This window comes from Pleurodeles waltl, chromosome 12 (assembly GCF_031143425.1).
Source record: "Pleurodeles waltl isolate 20211129_DDA chromosome 12, aPleWal1.hap1.20221129, whole genome shotgun sequence".
Classification (NCBI taxonomy): Eukaryota; Metazoa; Chordata; class Amphibia; order Caudata; family Salamandridae; genus Pleurodeles; species Pleurodeles waltl.
The window spans coordinates 506,164,137-506,182,005 of NC_090451.1; the positions used below are offsets into that span (position 1 = coordinate 506,164,137).

Genomic DNA, 17,869 nt, shown 5'->3' on the forward strand with positions numbered 1-17,869 from the left:
TGGCTTCATCCTTTACGGCCCACAACTGCCAGCTGCTGTGCAAAGATGATCTAGCACTGTCTAGACTCTAGAGACTCTACTAAATAAAGGAGTACTCAGTCATTGGACTCACAGAGTGCAAAGGTCGGGACCAGGGTACATATGGCTGCTTTAAAATCCTAATAAAGCTTATGGGGGTGTTTTCAATGCTGTGTAAACCCAACAGGTTTTTTTAGACCAGTCTTAAGCTCAAATGGATATTATCTGCAAAGGTGAGCCTTTTCTCCTTTCCATTCGCTACACTACAGTCACAGCTAAACGAGGGCAGAAAGGAAGGCCAAGGTCACAAAATGGGTAAATATCACTTTACCTCAAAGCCTGTTTTTTATATTGGCAAATGCTGGACCTGCAAAAATATGTGGTTACTATAGCTGAGTAAACAATGACGAGTGAAGGCATTCTGACAAAAACATGGATGGAAATTGCAGAAAAACAGGTTCACTCGGTTGATGTTAGCTGGGACATGGAGTGCACTGGTAAAAAATAGATTCTGGAGCAATAGTTCCCTAAAATCAGAGATGTAAACGACCAAGTGTTCTGGGATTCTTCTCTCATGGCACTGGAAAAATAAACAGGCATTGGGAGGCAGGTGCCAGTACAATGAGGGTCAGCAGTATAATGTCAAAGCCTATCAGGTTGCACTTTTCCCTCAATGATAAAATAGATTTTCAAATTTTACATTACAGATGCTGCAGTGTAGCATTAAAATAGACTCTTATGAGAACAAATTAGTTTAGATTTCAAATTTTTTTTACACTTAGATAGGCTTCTGGAGGTGCTTCTCATCGTATGGACAATGGCACCCTGATTACATAATTAAATGGACAGATTTTGAAGCTGATGTGTTTCGAGCTCTTATGCATGCAGCGGAGAAGCACTGTAACATTTAAGACTATCAGTGAAGATTCTGCGGTGCTGTATTAATTCCACTTTTGGAATAGCACAACCAGCTTTGAAGCATCTTTCTAACATTGCCCCTTAGTGCACCTATTTGGGATCTTTCATTATAATGATTTAAAATAATTGTATGCAATTAGCAAAACTGTCCAAGAACTGTACTGGGCACAATGCTCAGGATGGAAAGGCAGATGGGGAGCAAACTCTTAATAATATCCATGTATCACTGCAAAACCAGCGTCGGTTTCATGGAGGCTCCAGCACTCAATGAACTCGGTCAACAGCAATGCAGTGTTTAAGCTGTCGACCCTCCCAACAGCCACGCGATAAAAGATAAGAGCAGCTGGATTACCAAATCATGGGCCATCTTGGAATGGTATTATTTGTATATAGGCAAAATGCCAAGGCAGCATTAAAAGGATACACACAAAATTAGAAGCATTACCAGCATTGTTACATGTTTTATTCAGGCATAACCTGAGTCTAAGAGTGACACAAACAAGTTACCACACCGTTGAGTGCTGAGGTGCTCGCCCTGCGTTGCGCCTACAACAACATATTTCACTGAGTCACAGCAGGTCCCCCTTGCAGGAGCTGATACTACACCTGGAGCTGTGCTGCTTGGAACAAGGTGAGATATTAGAAACTGGAAGTGCAGGAGTGGTCCGTGGAGAGAGAAGGAGGATAATGCTGGCTGGGTCTTAAGCGGTGAATTTAGAATAAACACTGCCTGGCACCGAGCCTACAAACATGAGAAGTGCCGTCATTACACTGCATATTCGTCCAGAAGCAAATGCGGCCAGCTTTAACAGTAGCTAAGCACACAGAGAAAGGGTGTGCTCCAGTACTTTGAATTGGAGCCGCAAAGAAGGAGCTGCTAAACATCAATGTGTACAAACAACACACAGAAATACACTGAGCGCTACAACTGTTTAAAGGCCGGAAGCTCTAAAAACGGAGTGAGTGATGATTGTACTTTTGAGGACTCAATAACAGGAGGAAAATACATCAAATGGTCAGTAGCATCAAGTTAGAGCGTAAAATTCACTGGGATGAGCCGAAGCCCACTCTGTGTTTGTTAAAGTATCAATAACAATATAGCTTGCAGACAGCTGCACTGTCAAACCAGGCCTAGAACCTCTACCCTGCCATATCTCCGTGAGCAACGTTTTGTTTCTTCATTTTCTGGAGTTTTTAAGAGGAACTGAATAAGACTGCCTCATATTTTTTCCTACACGTAGGTGTCAGTTAGTACCAAATATATATGTAGCTTAATTTTGATCAGAAAAACAGACCTGTTAGTGGAAAAATGTTTCCCGAATCCGGCACTTTGGTTTAAAGTTAGGATGAAAGTATAATCCTTGTAAGCCGGAGGCCACCAAGGCTGCCATTCTGTTTCCTCCCCTACATCAGTCAGGAGCAAGAGAGGAAGACTGGGGAAAGGTGCTCCTCTGTAACACTCATCTTCTTACCACCCAGACAGCCGCTTAAGATTTCATTTGAAAGAACCCTCCTTCCAGTAATAAACTTTCTCCAGCACAGCAAGACCCTCCGACAGGCAGTGCAAAGTTCCAGGAAAACTAAATAGTTCGCTTAAATTTGCTACCTCCTAAGTAAAGTTGGAGGCACCTTGGATTCGCGGTAAACAAGTGTGTTCCGGTTCTGTGGCTGATACTTCAAATGTTGTCCTACACTGTGCAAATTATATCAATGTACAATCTTGGAAGAGTTCATGCCTTATGAAAATCTAACATACATTCCTACATGGAGCCTATCAATATGGCACAGAGCATTTTGAACCTCTCAGTAACCATCAGCCGTAAGCTTCTTCCATACCTTTTGCAGATCTCCTCAGCTGCTTCCTGGCTGAAGTGCTTGTACTGCAGGACATTGTTAAGTGCGTGGATGGCACAGAGCTCGAGACGCTGTCGTTCGTGGTAGATAGAACCGTCCATTGCTTCATCGACAGCAGGCCGACCTGGAGCCTGCGACATCCCCAAGAAGGCGGACACGTTCCCGTCTCGGCAGCTCTGAATGCTAGATGGTGTCTACTCCCTGCTGGCAACCATGCACTGCCCGTGCTCTCCCTTGAATAAAACAGATTATAATAGAGAATAAAAAGAAAGGTCAGAATAATGGCCGTCGTGTTCAGCACTCTTCCACATCATTCAGTATTTGCTGCACCTTATCCAGTCACTCCGCGTTTAATTGAAAAAGTAGTACATTGCCTAAGATAGTCTTTGGCTTCACACAAGCAGTCTTTAAAAGTGTACTTGCTTTAGTTTACTTTCTCCACATACTCATTTGAAACTGAGCTTCAGGGTTATGTAAGATGTAACTATGAGAAACCTTTTTTTTTTTAACAGCCTTGCCTCTTTTGAAATGTGTACTTCTCTCTCAGTTCCTTCTAAACCACAAAATTCGCAGATGATCTGCCTGATCGTGAGACTGGTCTACCCTATGCATGAGTGATGTGGATTGTAATAAGTTCACATTCTTTGAAATATATGGTCATAAACAAGGATATCGGCACAATTCTTGAAAGGCTACCATACAATAAAAAGATATCTCACTCTTTGGAAGAGAGTATCAAACAGGGAACGTCAAAGATTAGAAGATATTTGCATAGCAAAGAAATGATACACGGAAGAAACGAAAACTTAACAAGAAACGTATTACTATACCTTTAAGAAAACCTACCCAACATATATTTAGAAATTAACAGAATGCAGTGCCAGGAGTAAGTGCCAACATTTAAAAACACATCAAGCAATTTTTGTCAAAGTTAGAAGGTGAAACACCCTCAGTTCCGAAATGAATGCACGTTAGCTGTAATTCGAGACACTAATTTGTGCCTAATCTCCAAAATCAGATGTAGAAATGACTGGAAGGGTATAGAAATATGGAAATACTGAGGGTATATATTCTCGATTGCTTTTTTGTTTCTTTTTTTGTATTGGATGGCATTATCTGTACAATAAACTAAAGTAAGTAAGTAGATGTAGAAATGACTGGAATGGATTTAAAATGCCAGATAATTGCTCCCAATCTTTGGAAGCCAGTCATTAATTGGAAATAGGTCTGTCCTTTTCCCCATAGTCATTTATACCCCGTGCTTAAATTGAGGCAGTGGCTGCAGGCACTTATTTTAACTCATCAGACTTTGTCCCACATCGAGAGAAAAACACAAAAGGGATGCACGAACTGGGAAGAGAAAGATGGAAAAACAGTGACAGAAGGAGAGAAAGCAGAGACTTGACAGTACTTGAAAGAGTGAAATAAAGGGGCGAGGGGTGCCTGGTGGTGGGTTAAAGAGGCATTAAGTGACTATGCAGCCTTAGTATTCGGCAACCCACACATTTGTTAGCACTGGTCGCAGGCTTCTGATCAAAACTTAGAGCCCCGCCACTTACTCTTTCACAAAGTAAGCACTGTCTACAAGTTTGGAAACCCTTACTGAGGAGGATTGAGACAGTTTTCTCATGATTAAGGCACAAGGGTACCAACAGCTGTATGTATACATATTGTAAGTGTGGAATGCCCAGTTTGTATTACTCTTTAGTGGTTGTATGACAGAACCAGGCATGCCAGAACCACGCATGGCTTAGCAACACTGTCCGAACCACAACTGCGTCTTTACCACGCATGCTTTTACAACACATTTCGTCGTAAAAGCATGCTTATTAAAGGTATATGTGGTAAACACATGCGTAGTTCTGTCATACAATCCCCCCTTAACATAAATAACTACCTTGAACCCCCTACCCACCCTGAGGCCCAAAACTACCCCCTCACCCATAGAAACCTCCAGCCCAAATCCTAAGTCCAAGCCCCACCTCGCCCTAAGCCCTAAAACCCTGCCCATGCAAAAAACAAAACAAAAAACCTACCCTTGACCCTCCAAAAAACCGTGCCCCCCCCCCTTATTTAATTTTTTTTTTTTTTACAAAACTACCCTTAACCACCCCACCTGTCCTGAGGCCTAAAACCTTTCCCCTCACTAAAAACTAAATTGCCGAACCCTAACACTTAAAACATTATCCCACCCTGAAAACGTCAACCCCCCCAAAAAAAAACCTGGCCCCAGACCCTCCCCACCCTGAGCCCTAAACCCTTCCCCACCCCTAAAAACTAAATTACCCTGAAACCCGCCCTGAGACTTAAAACTGCCCCCCCACCCCCAACCCCACCCTGTTCTAGCAACTACCCCAGCCTGCCCCCACCCTGAGCTCTAACACCGACCCCCCTGAAAATAAATCAACCCTCCCACCCCAAAAAAACTGCCCCAAAGCCTTCCAACCCCACCTTGTCCTTAAAAATATCCCCCATGCCCCCAAACCCGCCCCCAGCTCCACATACCTGGCTGCTGCATTCCTCTCCCCGCTGTGTGCCTGAACCACGGATATGCTTGGTGCCTTAACCACGCATTTGCATGGTTCAGGCAAGCGTGGTTACGATACGCGTGGCTCTGCCCGCCTAGTAAAGGCCGTTCCCCCTTCTTTAGCGATTCAGCACAAACGTTCGAAATGAAGCCAGCATCAAGTGCACAATTGTGGTATTTAGTCATGAAAGCTATCGCTGAGCTGAAAATCTCACACAAGACACTCTGAATTTCTGCTTTTTGAAAGCATATTTCTCCTAGGGGTAAGTAAGGAGTAGTACTTAAAACACTTTGTTGCATGGACCTCTTTACTTTGCCACATCTTGGAATTCTGCTGTACTTTTACACAGCTCAGACCATCGATTGCACACCTTCTCCTGAAAGTGAAACCAACAGAACACAATAATCTTGTCCGGAGTCTTTACAGGCATCTTTTTCAGGTTTGGCCATTTTTGCTAACTAGAATATAAAAGTATGTATGCTGTATGTGATTTAGAAAGCTCAAGCCTCACTACAAGGCCACAGGGAAAAAGTGAGGTAATGCTAGGCGCGTGGGATAAAGCTTTGAAGGGAGATTAACGGAAACTGTAAACAAGCGATGGCAAAGCTAATTAGCCTTGTTTATGCAAGAGCTATTGGCTTTTCCAATTCATTTTAACCATGTTGTTTACCAGTGTGGCTCCTGTTCAGCATGGCTAAAAATTAGTGGCACAGAGGAGAGATGGATGGAGTGTCGTAGAGTGGAATGGCGAAGAGTGGAGTTGAGTGTTGTGGAGTGGCAGAGGGTGGCGTGTACTGGAGTGGCATAGTGTGGAGTTGCACGGAGCGGCACAGAGAAGAGTGGACTGGTGTAGAGTGCACTGGCATACAGTGTTGCAGATTATAGTGGTGTACAGTGCAGTGGCATTGAATTGAGTGGCGTACAATGCAGCATCGTAGAATGCAATGGCGTAGTGTGGTGCAGCGTAGAGTGGTGCAGGGTAGAGTGGAGCAGAGGTCAGTGGCATAGCCTTGAGTGGAAGAGTGCAGAGGCGTAGAATGCAGAGTAGAGTTGAGGGGCATAGAAGACAGTGGCATAGAGTAGAGTAGCATGGAGTGGTGCATAATAGAGTATAGTGCCGTAGAGTGGAGTAGTGCAGAGTAGAGTGCTGTAGAGTCCAGTGGCAGCAGGTGCAGAGTAGAGTGTCGGAGTGCAGTGGTGTAGAGTGTAGTACAGTAGCATGGAGAGCAGTGCTGTAGAGTACAGTGATGCAGAATAGAGTGAGTGGCGTTGAGTGCAGTGACAAATTGCAGTTGTGTAGAGTGCATTGGCATACAGTGCTGTGGTTAAGAGTAAAGTGGCGTGGAGTGTTGCAGACTGAGTAGAGTAGCGTAGAGTGCTGTGGCACAAAGGAGATTGTTTCAGAGTAGAGTGAAGTAGCATAGAGTGGAGTGGTGCAGGGTAAAGTGCAGCTGTGTAGAGTGACAGAGTGTAATGGAGTAAAGTGGTGTAGAGTGCAGAGTACATTAGAGTGGCATACAGTGGATTGGGGCAGGGTGCAGGGGCATAGAGTTGAGTGTTAGAGAGTAAAGTGCATAGGTGTAGAGTGTACTGGCACAGAGTGCAGTGGCATAGAATACAGTGGCGTAGAGTGGAGTTTTGCAGAGTAGATTGGTGTGGCCTAGACTGGAGTAGTCTAGAGTGCAGAGGTGTAGAGTAGAGTGGTAAAGGGTGGACTGGCATAGAGTGGAGTTGTACAGGGTTGAGTAGAGAGGCATAGAATGATTTGTATTGATCATATTAAATATTTGTTTCAAACGCACTTTAGAAATAACAAAAAAATGTGCTTCATTTGTGAGTTCATAATTCTGCTATATTCTGAAATACTTAGTTAATTTAAACATTGTCTTGTGCTAGAAAAAACTCTTTCCTCTCCCAGTATCCTGCAAGATTATCACATGAATTCTCTCACTTTGAAGTCAGAGAAAGAAAAGTAAACAAGTACCCTTGGAAGACATCACCTGACATTTGACCTTAGTCTTTGAATGCACAGCAAATGTGACGAGATAAGAACCAGATTTTAAGGCCTGTTAACAAAAAGGGAGTTTGTGGAAGGACAAAGAAAACACGGTCTAGGCAACGGGAAGGAAGAACTGAACCTGCAGAGCCGAAAGCAAATAAAGCCAGCAAATGGAAAGCCAGAAAGTGTGGTTGCAAACCACAAAGCCAGTGGTAAGCAACAAGCGGAATGCATCCCTAGATCAACTTTCTGAAAGTCCCCAAGATGTCTTTAGCAAACCAGACAGCTGGGCTGTCTGGTAGGCTGTGACCCAAAAGGGATGGACTCAGAAGTGGCCAGGGACATGAGGTGGCAAAGACTGGTAACTGGGAGGAGGAAAAGACAGGTTTCGATGAGAGAAGGAGTGGGAAAAGCAGACCATGTAGTAGTAGGTGAGAGTCACAGGTGATGGCCAGGGGCTTTGGTAAGCACTGGGTTGAGATCAGAATGATGACAAAGTAAGAAGTGGGAAGAAAGAAGAATAAGTAAACTTTACTGAGTACCAGTGCATAATTTGAGCCAGTGGTTTCCAGTGCTAGGCACTGACAATTATTAACACTGGGACTCATGACAGCCAGCTATGTGGTGGTACTGCTAGTCTGATTTTGTGAGGAGCACAACAACAGTTGTTTACTAATTCTATATACATTAAAAATAACTAACACCGGTCACCCAAAGCTATAAGAATATCTTGGGTGACTGGTATTAGTCATTTTTAATATATAAATATTTTGAGTTGTCATTAGTAGCAGTGACACACACAATGGGTGGTGCCCCCTGGAGTGGTCTCCTGACGGGTACTGGCACCTTTTTTTTTTTTTTCTTTTTACAAATTAAGTACTACATTTGGACCACAACAACAAGATGCTGCTTGCACAGGAAAGACTTAAGCTATTTCCTGAAGTGGAAGAGGATTGGGCCTGGCAAGAATGGGACTGGGTAAGAGTTCACAACCCTTGGAATGTAGCTAGAGTCTTGATTTATTAAGTTCCATCCCAGCGATGTTGCTCTAAATGTCAGTTGTTAGGTGTGTACATCTTGAGTAACTAAATCACAAGTACCTTTACATTGCGGAAAGTGATATCGGGAGTACTTTACTTTGCAGGTAAGTTGGTTAAGTAATATTGTTAGCATCTATGTATGTTTTGAAATAATTACTGTAACAATTCGCATTAAAATAAATTCAAAATATTTAATTTTAAATATTATATTTAAATGAATTAATTTATGTATTCATATATACTTTGATTAACATATTTTAATTAGAATGTATTCTTTTAAACCATAGAAACACTTATTTGTTTTTAAATGGGGGACTATAGACCTATACCCCCCCTTCTTCTGTATATGTAAAACAAATATTGTTTTTTAATTGTAAGGTGAACCTCTACACACATTCCTGAACCCTCACCCATTCCTGAACCCTAAAAACCACTTATTACCCCTGAAAGCTCACAGCAATTATAAATATCATTATATATTAATTTATATTTTTAAAAACAGCTGCCTAGTTCTGCATTAGCATTTTATTACTTAAACTGTTTAACTTAAAATGAATGTACATTATTTACAAATTACTTTAAATTGTATTACTAAAATGCAATAACTTAATAGTCACTTGAAACTAAATTCGGTAATGTAAATTACCTTTACAAGTTTAGGTATTATAACCTCAACACTATATGTGTATGTTGATAAACTAACTTACATCATAGGACTTCACTTCACAGGTAAAAGACTAGAAAACGTACCTGCGACGTACTGACTCTTGTTTCAATCACTTCGATAAAATGCTTACTCTGGTAACGGCTGCGTCGTAAAGGTAGGACACTGCTGCTGCACGACTTGCATTACCCAATAGAGGACTTTGTCTTGAGAGTCAAACAGGAAAGGGTATTTGAGTTGACTTCTCCGTACACAGTGCAGCAGGACTTCAATTTGACGAGGGCGGGGAGATGGAGCAAGTCCAGTTCTGTTAGAGTCAATTTTATGCTGTCATATTTTCCCAGCCCTTAGATGAGACGAGTTGCAGCACGCACTGCTATTGGATGGGCCTCCTGGATGTTAGCCAGTAAAGCGACGCGCCACTTAGGAGGGAGAAAACATGCGGCTATCACAAGTTCAAAAACAGTCTTAAAGTCTAGCTGTTCCCACAACAGACTGTCCACTGGCCCCGCTTGCAATACGGCTTCGGCATCCCAAGACTCTTACCATCTAAAAACTGCGTCACGTTCGTTCTGAGTGACTGCCAAAGGCAGGCAACTGCCAGGGATGCACAACAGTCTCAGACATGTTCCACTGAAATGGCTGACACACTGATAATCGGGAAGCTTAAGAGGTGACTAATATCAAACAGTATTAAAACAATGGTAATGGATGTGCTTTGAAAGAGAATGTCAGACACTGGAAACAGGAGCTATTTTTTGTAGTAAAAAATAAACTACTGTAAGGGGATTTTGTCCCCCAGGGGGGCTCCTTAAGAAAACCATAGGAAAACCTGAAAAGAGGTGTAAATTATTAGACTAGCTTCACACATCGAAGAATGCGTTTACTCATTGAATGTCACTGAATGCCAATGGTATGCTGTGGCAGCTTAGGTTGGGCAGAGAGAGAAAGGAATGGCTGGTATGCAAAGGGAAATGGAAAGAATGTTAATCACGAATGTGTAGAGCCAACAGGAAGCCAGTAATGTATGGGTGGAAGGCTAGGGGGAGGTTTGGAGATGCGAGGCTGGCTGAACAAATGGTTGGAACGGCATCTGTCCGAGTGACACTTTCACATGCACCAAAAGGTGGAATCCGTGGACCACATTATAAAGAAGGTAGGTGAGAACATGCTACGTATACATCAAAGACGTCAGGAGTGCAGCCAATGTATCCCACAAGTTAAAACAAACTTCTGTGCAACATGGCTTCTCAATCCGTTCCATTCACTGCTCTACGCCATGCTTCATTCCCAGATCCCAGCTCTATAATTTCCCGACCACTACATGGATCTCAGACAGCAACCAAAACGGCGCAGTGTTGTCAAGGTCCATAAAGTTTTACTTCAACTGTGTGGTTTTCCCTATCCAAAGAGAAGTGTTGGGAGATAGGTTGGCTAGAAAGAAGCCTCATTTTGAAACTGCGGCTTAAACTGGAATGAGTTTTAGTTCTTTGGAGTTCTGTGTCATTCTCTAAAAGGTGAGCCTTATCAAAAGGAAACCCATTTTAAAAAAAATATTTTCATTTTCTGTTTCCAGTCGCATAAGGCAAGACACTCATACTCATGAAATGCAATTGATCATTGTATACAGCAAAAAAACAGAACCACGACCCCAATGCTCTTACAGGATTTTCCATGAAATGCAAATAACATATGATGTAGGTGTAAGACTGACCTGACCCTTAATGATATAACTAAGAAACTGCTCAATCCCATGTAGCAGGGGCTTCAACTTGGGACAGCTAAAAAACGTGTATTATCTCAGCCTCCTGCCCCTCGCAGCGATTGCATTTCCCATCGGAGCTACACCACTTGGAGACTTTAACCGGAGTATAGTATTAATTAAACGCTGTCTTATAGTTTTGAATTTTCAAACAGGCTGCAAGAAAAGCCTTCTCTGCCATCTCAAGTGACTCCTCCAGCCATGGCCCTTCTAATGCCCCATTTCTCGTTCTGAAGAACGAGGTCATCATGCTGGACATCTAGTAATGAATTATACAATGCCCCTATCCTATCCCTGTGCCTGATTGCTTCTATTATAGGTATCTTCTCCTTAAGGGGCGTTTGCCTTTTCCGATGATAAAGAAAATCCCACACTTGCAAAAACTTAAAGTGTTTGCGAGGCAGATCATAGTGACCCTGCAATTCCACAAAGGATCTAAGTGGGTATAAACATATAAATTGCCACTCATGGTGTAGGAGGCTGGACTGGCTTGTAGTGAGTACCAAGGGGTACTTGCACCTTGCACCAGGCCCAGTTATCCCTTATTAGTGTATAGGGTGTCTAGCAGCTTAGGCTGATAGATAATGGTAGCTTAGCAGAGCAGCTTAGGCTGAACTAGGAGACGTGTGAAGCTACTACAGTACCACCTAGTGTCATATGCACAATATCATAAGAAAACACAATACACAGTTATACTAAAAATAAAGGTACTTTATTTTTATGACAATATGCCAAAGTATCTTAGAGTGTACCCTCAGTGAGAGGATAGGAAATATACACAAGATATATATACACAATAGCAAAAAATATGCAGTATAGTCTTAGAAAACAGTGCAAACAATGTATAGTTACAATAGGATGCAATGGGGAAACATAGGGATAGGGGCAACACAAACCATATACTCCAGAAGTGGAATGCGAACCACGAACGGACCCCAAACCTATGTGACCTTGTAGAGGGTCGCTGGGACTATTAGAAAATAGTGAGAGTTAGCAAAATAACCCTCCCCAAGACCCTGAAAAGTGAGTGCAAAGTGCACTAAAGTTCCCCTACGGACAAAAAAGAGTCGTGTTAGAGGAATAATGCAGGAAAGACACAAACCAGCAATGCAACACTGTGGATTTCCAATCTAGGGTACCTGTGGAACAAGGGGACCAAGTCCAAAAGTCACAAGCAAGTCGGAGATGGGCAGATGCCCAGGAAATGCCAGCTGCGGGTGCAAAGAAGCTTCGACTGGACAGAAGAAGCTGAGGTTTCTGCAGGAACGAAAAGGGCTAGAGACTTCCCCTTTGGTGGACGGATCCCTCTCGCCGTGGAGAGTCGTGCAGAAGTGTTTTCCCGCCGAAAGGACGCCAACAAGCCTTGCTAGGCGCAAATCGTGCGTTTGGCGTTTTTGGACGCTGCTGGGGCCCAGGAGGGACCAGGAGGTCGCAAATTGGACCTGAAGAGAGAGGGGACGTCGAGCAAGACAAAGAGCCCTCACTGAAGCAGGTAGCACCCGGAGAAGTGCCAGAAACAGGCACTACGAGGATGCGTGAAACGGTGCTCGCCGAAGTTGCACAAAGGAGTCCCACGTCGCCGGAGACCAACTTAGAAAGTCGTGCAATGCAGGTTAGAGTGCCGTGGACCCAGGCTTGGCTGTGCACAAAGGATTTCCGCCGGAAGTGCACAGGGGCCGGGGTAGCTTGCAAAGTCGCGGTTCCCAGCAATGCAGCCCAGCGAGGTGAGGCAAGGACTTACCTCCACCAAACTTGGACTGAAGAGTCACTGGACTGTGGGGGTCACTTGGACAGAGTCGCTGGATTCGAGGCACCTCGCTCGTCGTGCTGAGAGGAGACCCAAGGGACCGGTAATGCAGCTTTTTGGTGCCTGCGGTTGCAGGGGGAAGATTCTGTCGACCCACGGGAGATTTCTTCGGGGCTTCTGGTGCAGAGAGGAGGCAGACTACCCCCACAGCAGGCACAAGCAGGAAAACAGTCGAGAAGGCGGCAGGATCAGCGTTACAGAGTTGCAGTAGTCGTCTTTGCTACTATGTTGCAGGTTTGCAGGCTTCCAGCGCGGTCAGCGGTCGTTTCCTTATCAGAAGGTGAAGAGAGAGATGCAGAGGAACTCGGCTGAGCTCATGCATTCGTTATCTAAAGTTTCCCCAGAGACAGAGACCCTAAATAGCCAGAAAAGAGGGTTTGGCTACCTAGGAGAGAGGATAGGCTACTAACACCTGAAGGAGCCTATCAGCAGGAGTCTCTGACGTCACCTGGTGGCACTGGCCACTCAGAGCAGTCCAGTGTGCCAGCAGCACCTCTGTTTCCAAGATGGCAGAGGTCTGGAGCACACTGGAGGAGCTCTGGACACCTCCCAGGGGAGGTGCAGGTCAGGGGAGTGGTCACTCCCCTTTCCTTTGTCCAGTTTCGCGCCAGAGCAGGGGCTAAGGGGTCCCTGAACCGGTGTAGACTGGCTTATGCAGAATTGGGCACATCTGTGCCCAAGAAAGCATTTCCAGAGGCTGGGGGAGGCTACTCCTCCCCTGCCTTCACACCATTTTCCAAAGGGAGAGGGTGTCACACCCTCTCTCAGAGAAAGTTCTTTGTTCTGCCATCCTGGGCCAGGCCTGGCTGGACCCCAGGAGGGCAGATGCCTGTCTGAGGGGTTGGCAGCAGCAGCAGCTGCAGTGAAACCCCAGGAAGGGCAGTTTGGCAGTACAGACCACTGGGATCATGGGATTGTGCCAACTATGCCAGGATGGCATAGAGGGGGCAATTCCATGATCATAGACATGTTACATGGCCATATTCGGAGTTACCATGGTGAAGCTACATATAGGTAGTGACCTATATGTAGTGCACGCGTGTAATGGTGTCCCCGCACTCACAAAGTTCAGTGAATTGGCTCTGAACAATGTGGGGGCACCTTGGCTAGTGCCAGGGTGCCCACACACTAAGTAACTTTGCACCTAACCTTTACCAGGTAAAGGTTAGACATATAGGTGACTTATAAGTTACTTAAGTGCAGTATAAAATGGCTGTGAAATAACGTGGACGTTATTTCACTCAGGCTGCAGTGGCAGGCCTGTGTAAGAATTGTCAGAGCTCCCTATGGGTGGCAAAAGAAATGCTGCAGCCCATAGGGATCTCCTGGAACCCCAATACCCTGGGTACCTCAGTACCATATACTAGGGAATTATAAGGGTGTTCCAGTAAGCCAATGTAAATTGGTAAAATTGGTCACTAGCCTGTTAGTGACAATTTGAAAGTAATGAGAGAGCATAACCACTGAGGTTCTGGTTAGCAGAGCCTCAGTGGGACAGTTAGGCACCACACAGGGAACATATACATGCACACCTATGAGCACTGGGGCCCTGTGTGACAGGGTCCCAGTGACACATACATATAGGACACATAACAAACATACTGAAAACATAGTGTTTTCACTATGAGCACCGGGGCCTAGCCATCAGGATCCCAGTGAGACAGTGAAAACAGTGACAAACATCCTGACATACACTCACAAACAGGCCAAAAGTGGGGGTAACAAGGCTAGAAAGAGGCTACTTTCTCACACATGGTTATCCCTCGCTGCCTCCAATTATCCATAACAGAGTCTTGAAAGACAGAAGGGAGAAGTGGCGAGGCAGACAAAGGGGTGTAAAAGTTAATTCTCCCAATAGGCAACTTGAGTCTTGTCCTCGTTTAGTGTGTACCCAGAGTATGTCCCAAACAGCTTGACGAGCCTTTCAGTTTCATAGATAGCTACCCCTGGATTTGTTGTAACCACTGCCACATTGTAAGCATTGGCAAGTTCCTTATAACCCTCCCCATTGTGATGAATTGGCTTAATAGCTGCGCACTCCTCTAGTTTAATTAAGAAGGGATCAATATACAATGCGAAAGTAGTGGTGAACAGGGGCAATTCTGCCTAGCTCCCCTAGAAATGGATATTGCATCAGATTCCAAACCAGCTAAGCATATCCGGGCAGTGGGGACCTTATACATAGCTTTAATGGCTGTTAAAAACCATCCCCGAACCCCTTCTATTTCAAAACATCCCACAGAAATTACCAAGAAACATGATTGAATGCTTTCTCTGCATCTAATAGAATCAAACCAAGAGATATCTGCTGTACTTCCGCAAGATCGAACAGAGAGATAACTCTTCTAACATGGTCAACTGTCCTTCTGCCTGGACTAAACCTATGCTGCCTTTTCAATACTAAGGGAGAGATAACCTTTGCCAACCTGTTTGCTAGAACCTTGGCATATATTTTCCTGACGCAGTTCAGCAGCAAGATTGGTCTGTACGACCTGGGAGAGAGAGGCCTGTCATTTTTCTTAAAAATTACTATCCAGGCCACTTCCCAGGAGGATGGGGTCTGACCTTGTTGAGCTGCTAAAGTTAGTAACATGTTGTGCTGCAGTTCTTGGAAGAAAGCTTAAAAAAGTTCCAGTGGAAGGGCATCAGGACCGGCTACCTTTCCTGAGGCCAAGGAGATCCAGGCTTCATACATTTCTTCCAATGATATTGGAATTCCAAGAAAGCTTGCTCCTCCCTACTGAGCCTACATGATTTTAGCCCGTCTAAGAACTTTCCGCATTCTCTGCGCCTGCCAGCTACATGAGTCATTAGAATATAGCTCCTAGTAAAAATCTCTTAAGACATTCAAAATCTCTTATGGATTTTCCAGGATATGCCCTCAGGAATCCTTAAAGGCTTTTACAGCCCTGTCAAACACTCTTTGCCTTATTTGCTTTGCTAACACTTTCCCAGTAGTCTTCCCATATTCATAGCATTCAGCCCTGAACATCTGATACTTAACGGCTGCTGCTTTGCTAAGGTGCTGATTATCCTTAGCCGTTAGTGCAGATAACTCATCCTGAAGTGCGCTAACCTCTTCCCGCCCCCACTATGCTTTGCATCAATTTCCCCTCGGCCAGCATGAGTTCTCGATACACACCCCTGACCTCAGCCTCCCTCTGCTTCTGCAGATACAAACTGTTGCTCAAGGTCTCTTCTCTGACCCCAGCTTTAAAGTGCATCCCATACCATCCTCGAAGCAGCTGTATCTCTGTTGATAACCAAAAATTGTTTCAGCAAGGCATACATGTGGTCTAGACAGAGTGGCTCTGCTAGTAATTATTTTAATCAAATACACAGACCAGGCAGGGCATATAAAAGTCGGTTATTTGTATGACTAAGGATAGGAAATTGTGATCAGATAAAATTCTGGGGGAGAGTTCTATCTCAGCTCAGCTGCTAATGCAGCTGAAGTAAAAAAAATAGTCAAGTCATACCAGTTTACCATGTGGGAAGGAATAATAAGTATAGGCAGGGTCCGGGGTTTTAAGCCTTTCCCAGACATCAGTAAGAGCATGCTCCTTTATTAACCTTCTTAAAACCCTGAAAAATGTTGGTTCACATCCCTGATAGCTGTCAACTTTTGAAATCCCCACAGAGTACTAAACGGAGTGGCCATGAGACTAAATTCCAGATTTAGGGCATCTAGTACTTTGGTTTTATCAAAGTTTGATCCATAAATAGTGCAGAGAGTAAACCTGGCAATGCCCATATTACACTCCAGGATGACCCAAAGGCCACCTTTATCCAACAGGGAGCAGCCTGGCCTGCAAATAGTGTTCTTGGCCTGAACGACTACACCCTGCGTTGTCACCATCTGGTATGTGCAGGTTAAAGGTGTTAGCCATAGGTCCATAGGAACTTCCCATCTTCCCCAAAGGATGTGAGTCTCTTCTATACAGGTTATGTCAGTCTGCATTAATTTTAAGCCCATTGCCACCTTCTTTCTCTTTTGGGTGTCATTTAGACCAAAAATATTAATACAACATATTCATACCTTATGGCTCATGAGTTTGTTTATGTGTGAACAAGGTCTACTACGATATCCTTGCTTGCTTCCCTCAGAAGGAACATTTCTGCACCTAGCAGTACTGGTTGTGTATTTTGTTTTATGAGAGAATGTCTTATGCTGAATACCTTTACAAAAAGTCAGGAGTGTGCTGTCTTGCCCATACCCAATAAAGTGGTTGTTTTCCTTGCTCTGCTGTGACCCATACCTCCCCTCAAAAACCATACTCACCCATTACCCCCTCCCCAATCCCTTGCCCTCCCCCTCTCATCGGCCCCCGCACCCACCAACCCACCTCCAACACACTCTATTCCATAGAGGTCACAGGACCCACTTGGTCCCTTTCAAAATGGATTTGTGCTCCCACCCCCATCCCGTGACCCTTGCTCTGAGCATTTAGTATTAGACAGTGAACCTTAAGCCAGATGATACCCCATCTTCATAAAGTACCACATTCTAGAACAGTAAGACAATAAATCCTCCTTCCAAAATCCAAAGACCTCACAGTTCAGCTAAGTCTATCTAAAGTCACTACAAATCCAAAAAACCATTAGCCTTCACTTCAGAGGTAAAACAGTGAGACCTGTCATTAATAACCACTTTCAGCTTAGCTAGGTTAATCAGGAAGATCTGGGCCCCTTTGTTCTGCAGTAGAGAAATTAGTAGTCGAAATCTTCATCTAATTCTACAGTAGCTTGACAGAAATCTGGTCTGGAAAAAAAATATTACACCCTTTGGCAGAGCTTTACCGGTCCTGGCGAGCAAGCTCATACAAGACCTGCCTTAACAGAAAGTTGTTAAGGCAAATCCTGGGCTTTGCTCCAGCCTCCTCCAGTTTGTTTTTTATTTTGAAGGGGAACCTATGGGCCCTCTGAACTTCTCTTTCCCAGTCCCACTGAGTGAGATCTGGGAAGGCTTCTTCCAGAATGCGTAAAACTCTTAGATTATTTTGCCTAAGCCTATCTTCAAAATCTGCCAGCTTCCAGTGAGTGTCACCCACATGAGCTTTCATTAAATCGCCAGTCTTCCTTTGTGCAGCGGCGTCGTCCTCCAGCTTTAAGATCTGGGTTTCAGCTTCCCCCATTCGTACAGCAAATTCGGAGCAGGTTTTTGCTACACAGCAAATAATTCCCTGCATTTTATGGCAGGTCAGTTGCATTCTACGGCTTTCAGCCCTTGTCTCCTCCCCGTGCTCTATAATACTGTGGTATATAGTTTCCAGAGAAAT

At 44.3% G+C, this 17,869-nt stretch overlaps 1 protein-coding gene across 6 annotated transcripts in view; it reads right to left on the reverse strand.

Annotated features, from left to right (window-relative positions):
* JOSD2 (Josephin domain containing 2) overlaps positions 1–17,869 on the reverse strand; it is a 142,194-nt gene that overhangs the window by 47,327 nt on the left and 76,998 nt on the right. For 4 of the 6 annotated variants that reach the window (XM_069217269.1, XM_069217271.1, XM_069217270.1 and 1 more), the window contains one exon: positions 2,773–3,023. In XM_069217269.1, coding sequence (XP_069073370.1) covers positions 2,773–2,930 — 158 coding nt within the window. In that variant the 5' untranslated portion in view covers positions 2,931–3,023. Of the gene's footprint in view, positions 1–2,772; positions 3,024–9,107; positions 9,574–17,869 lie in introns of those variants that run through there. The other 2 variants (XM_069217273.1, XM_069217272.1) reach the window with 2 other exon arrangements.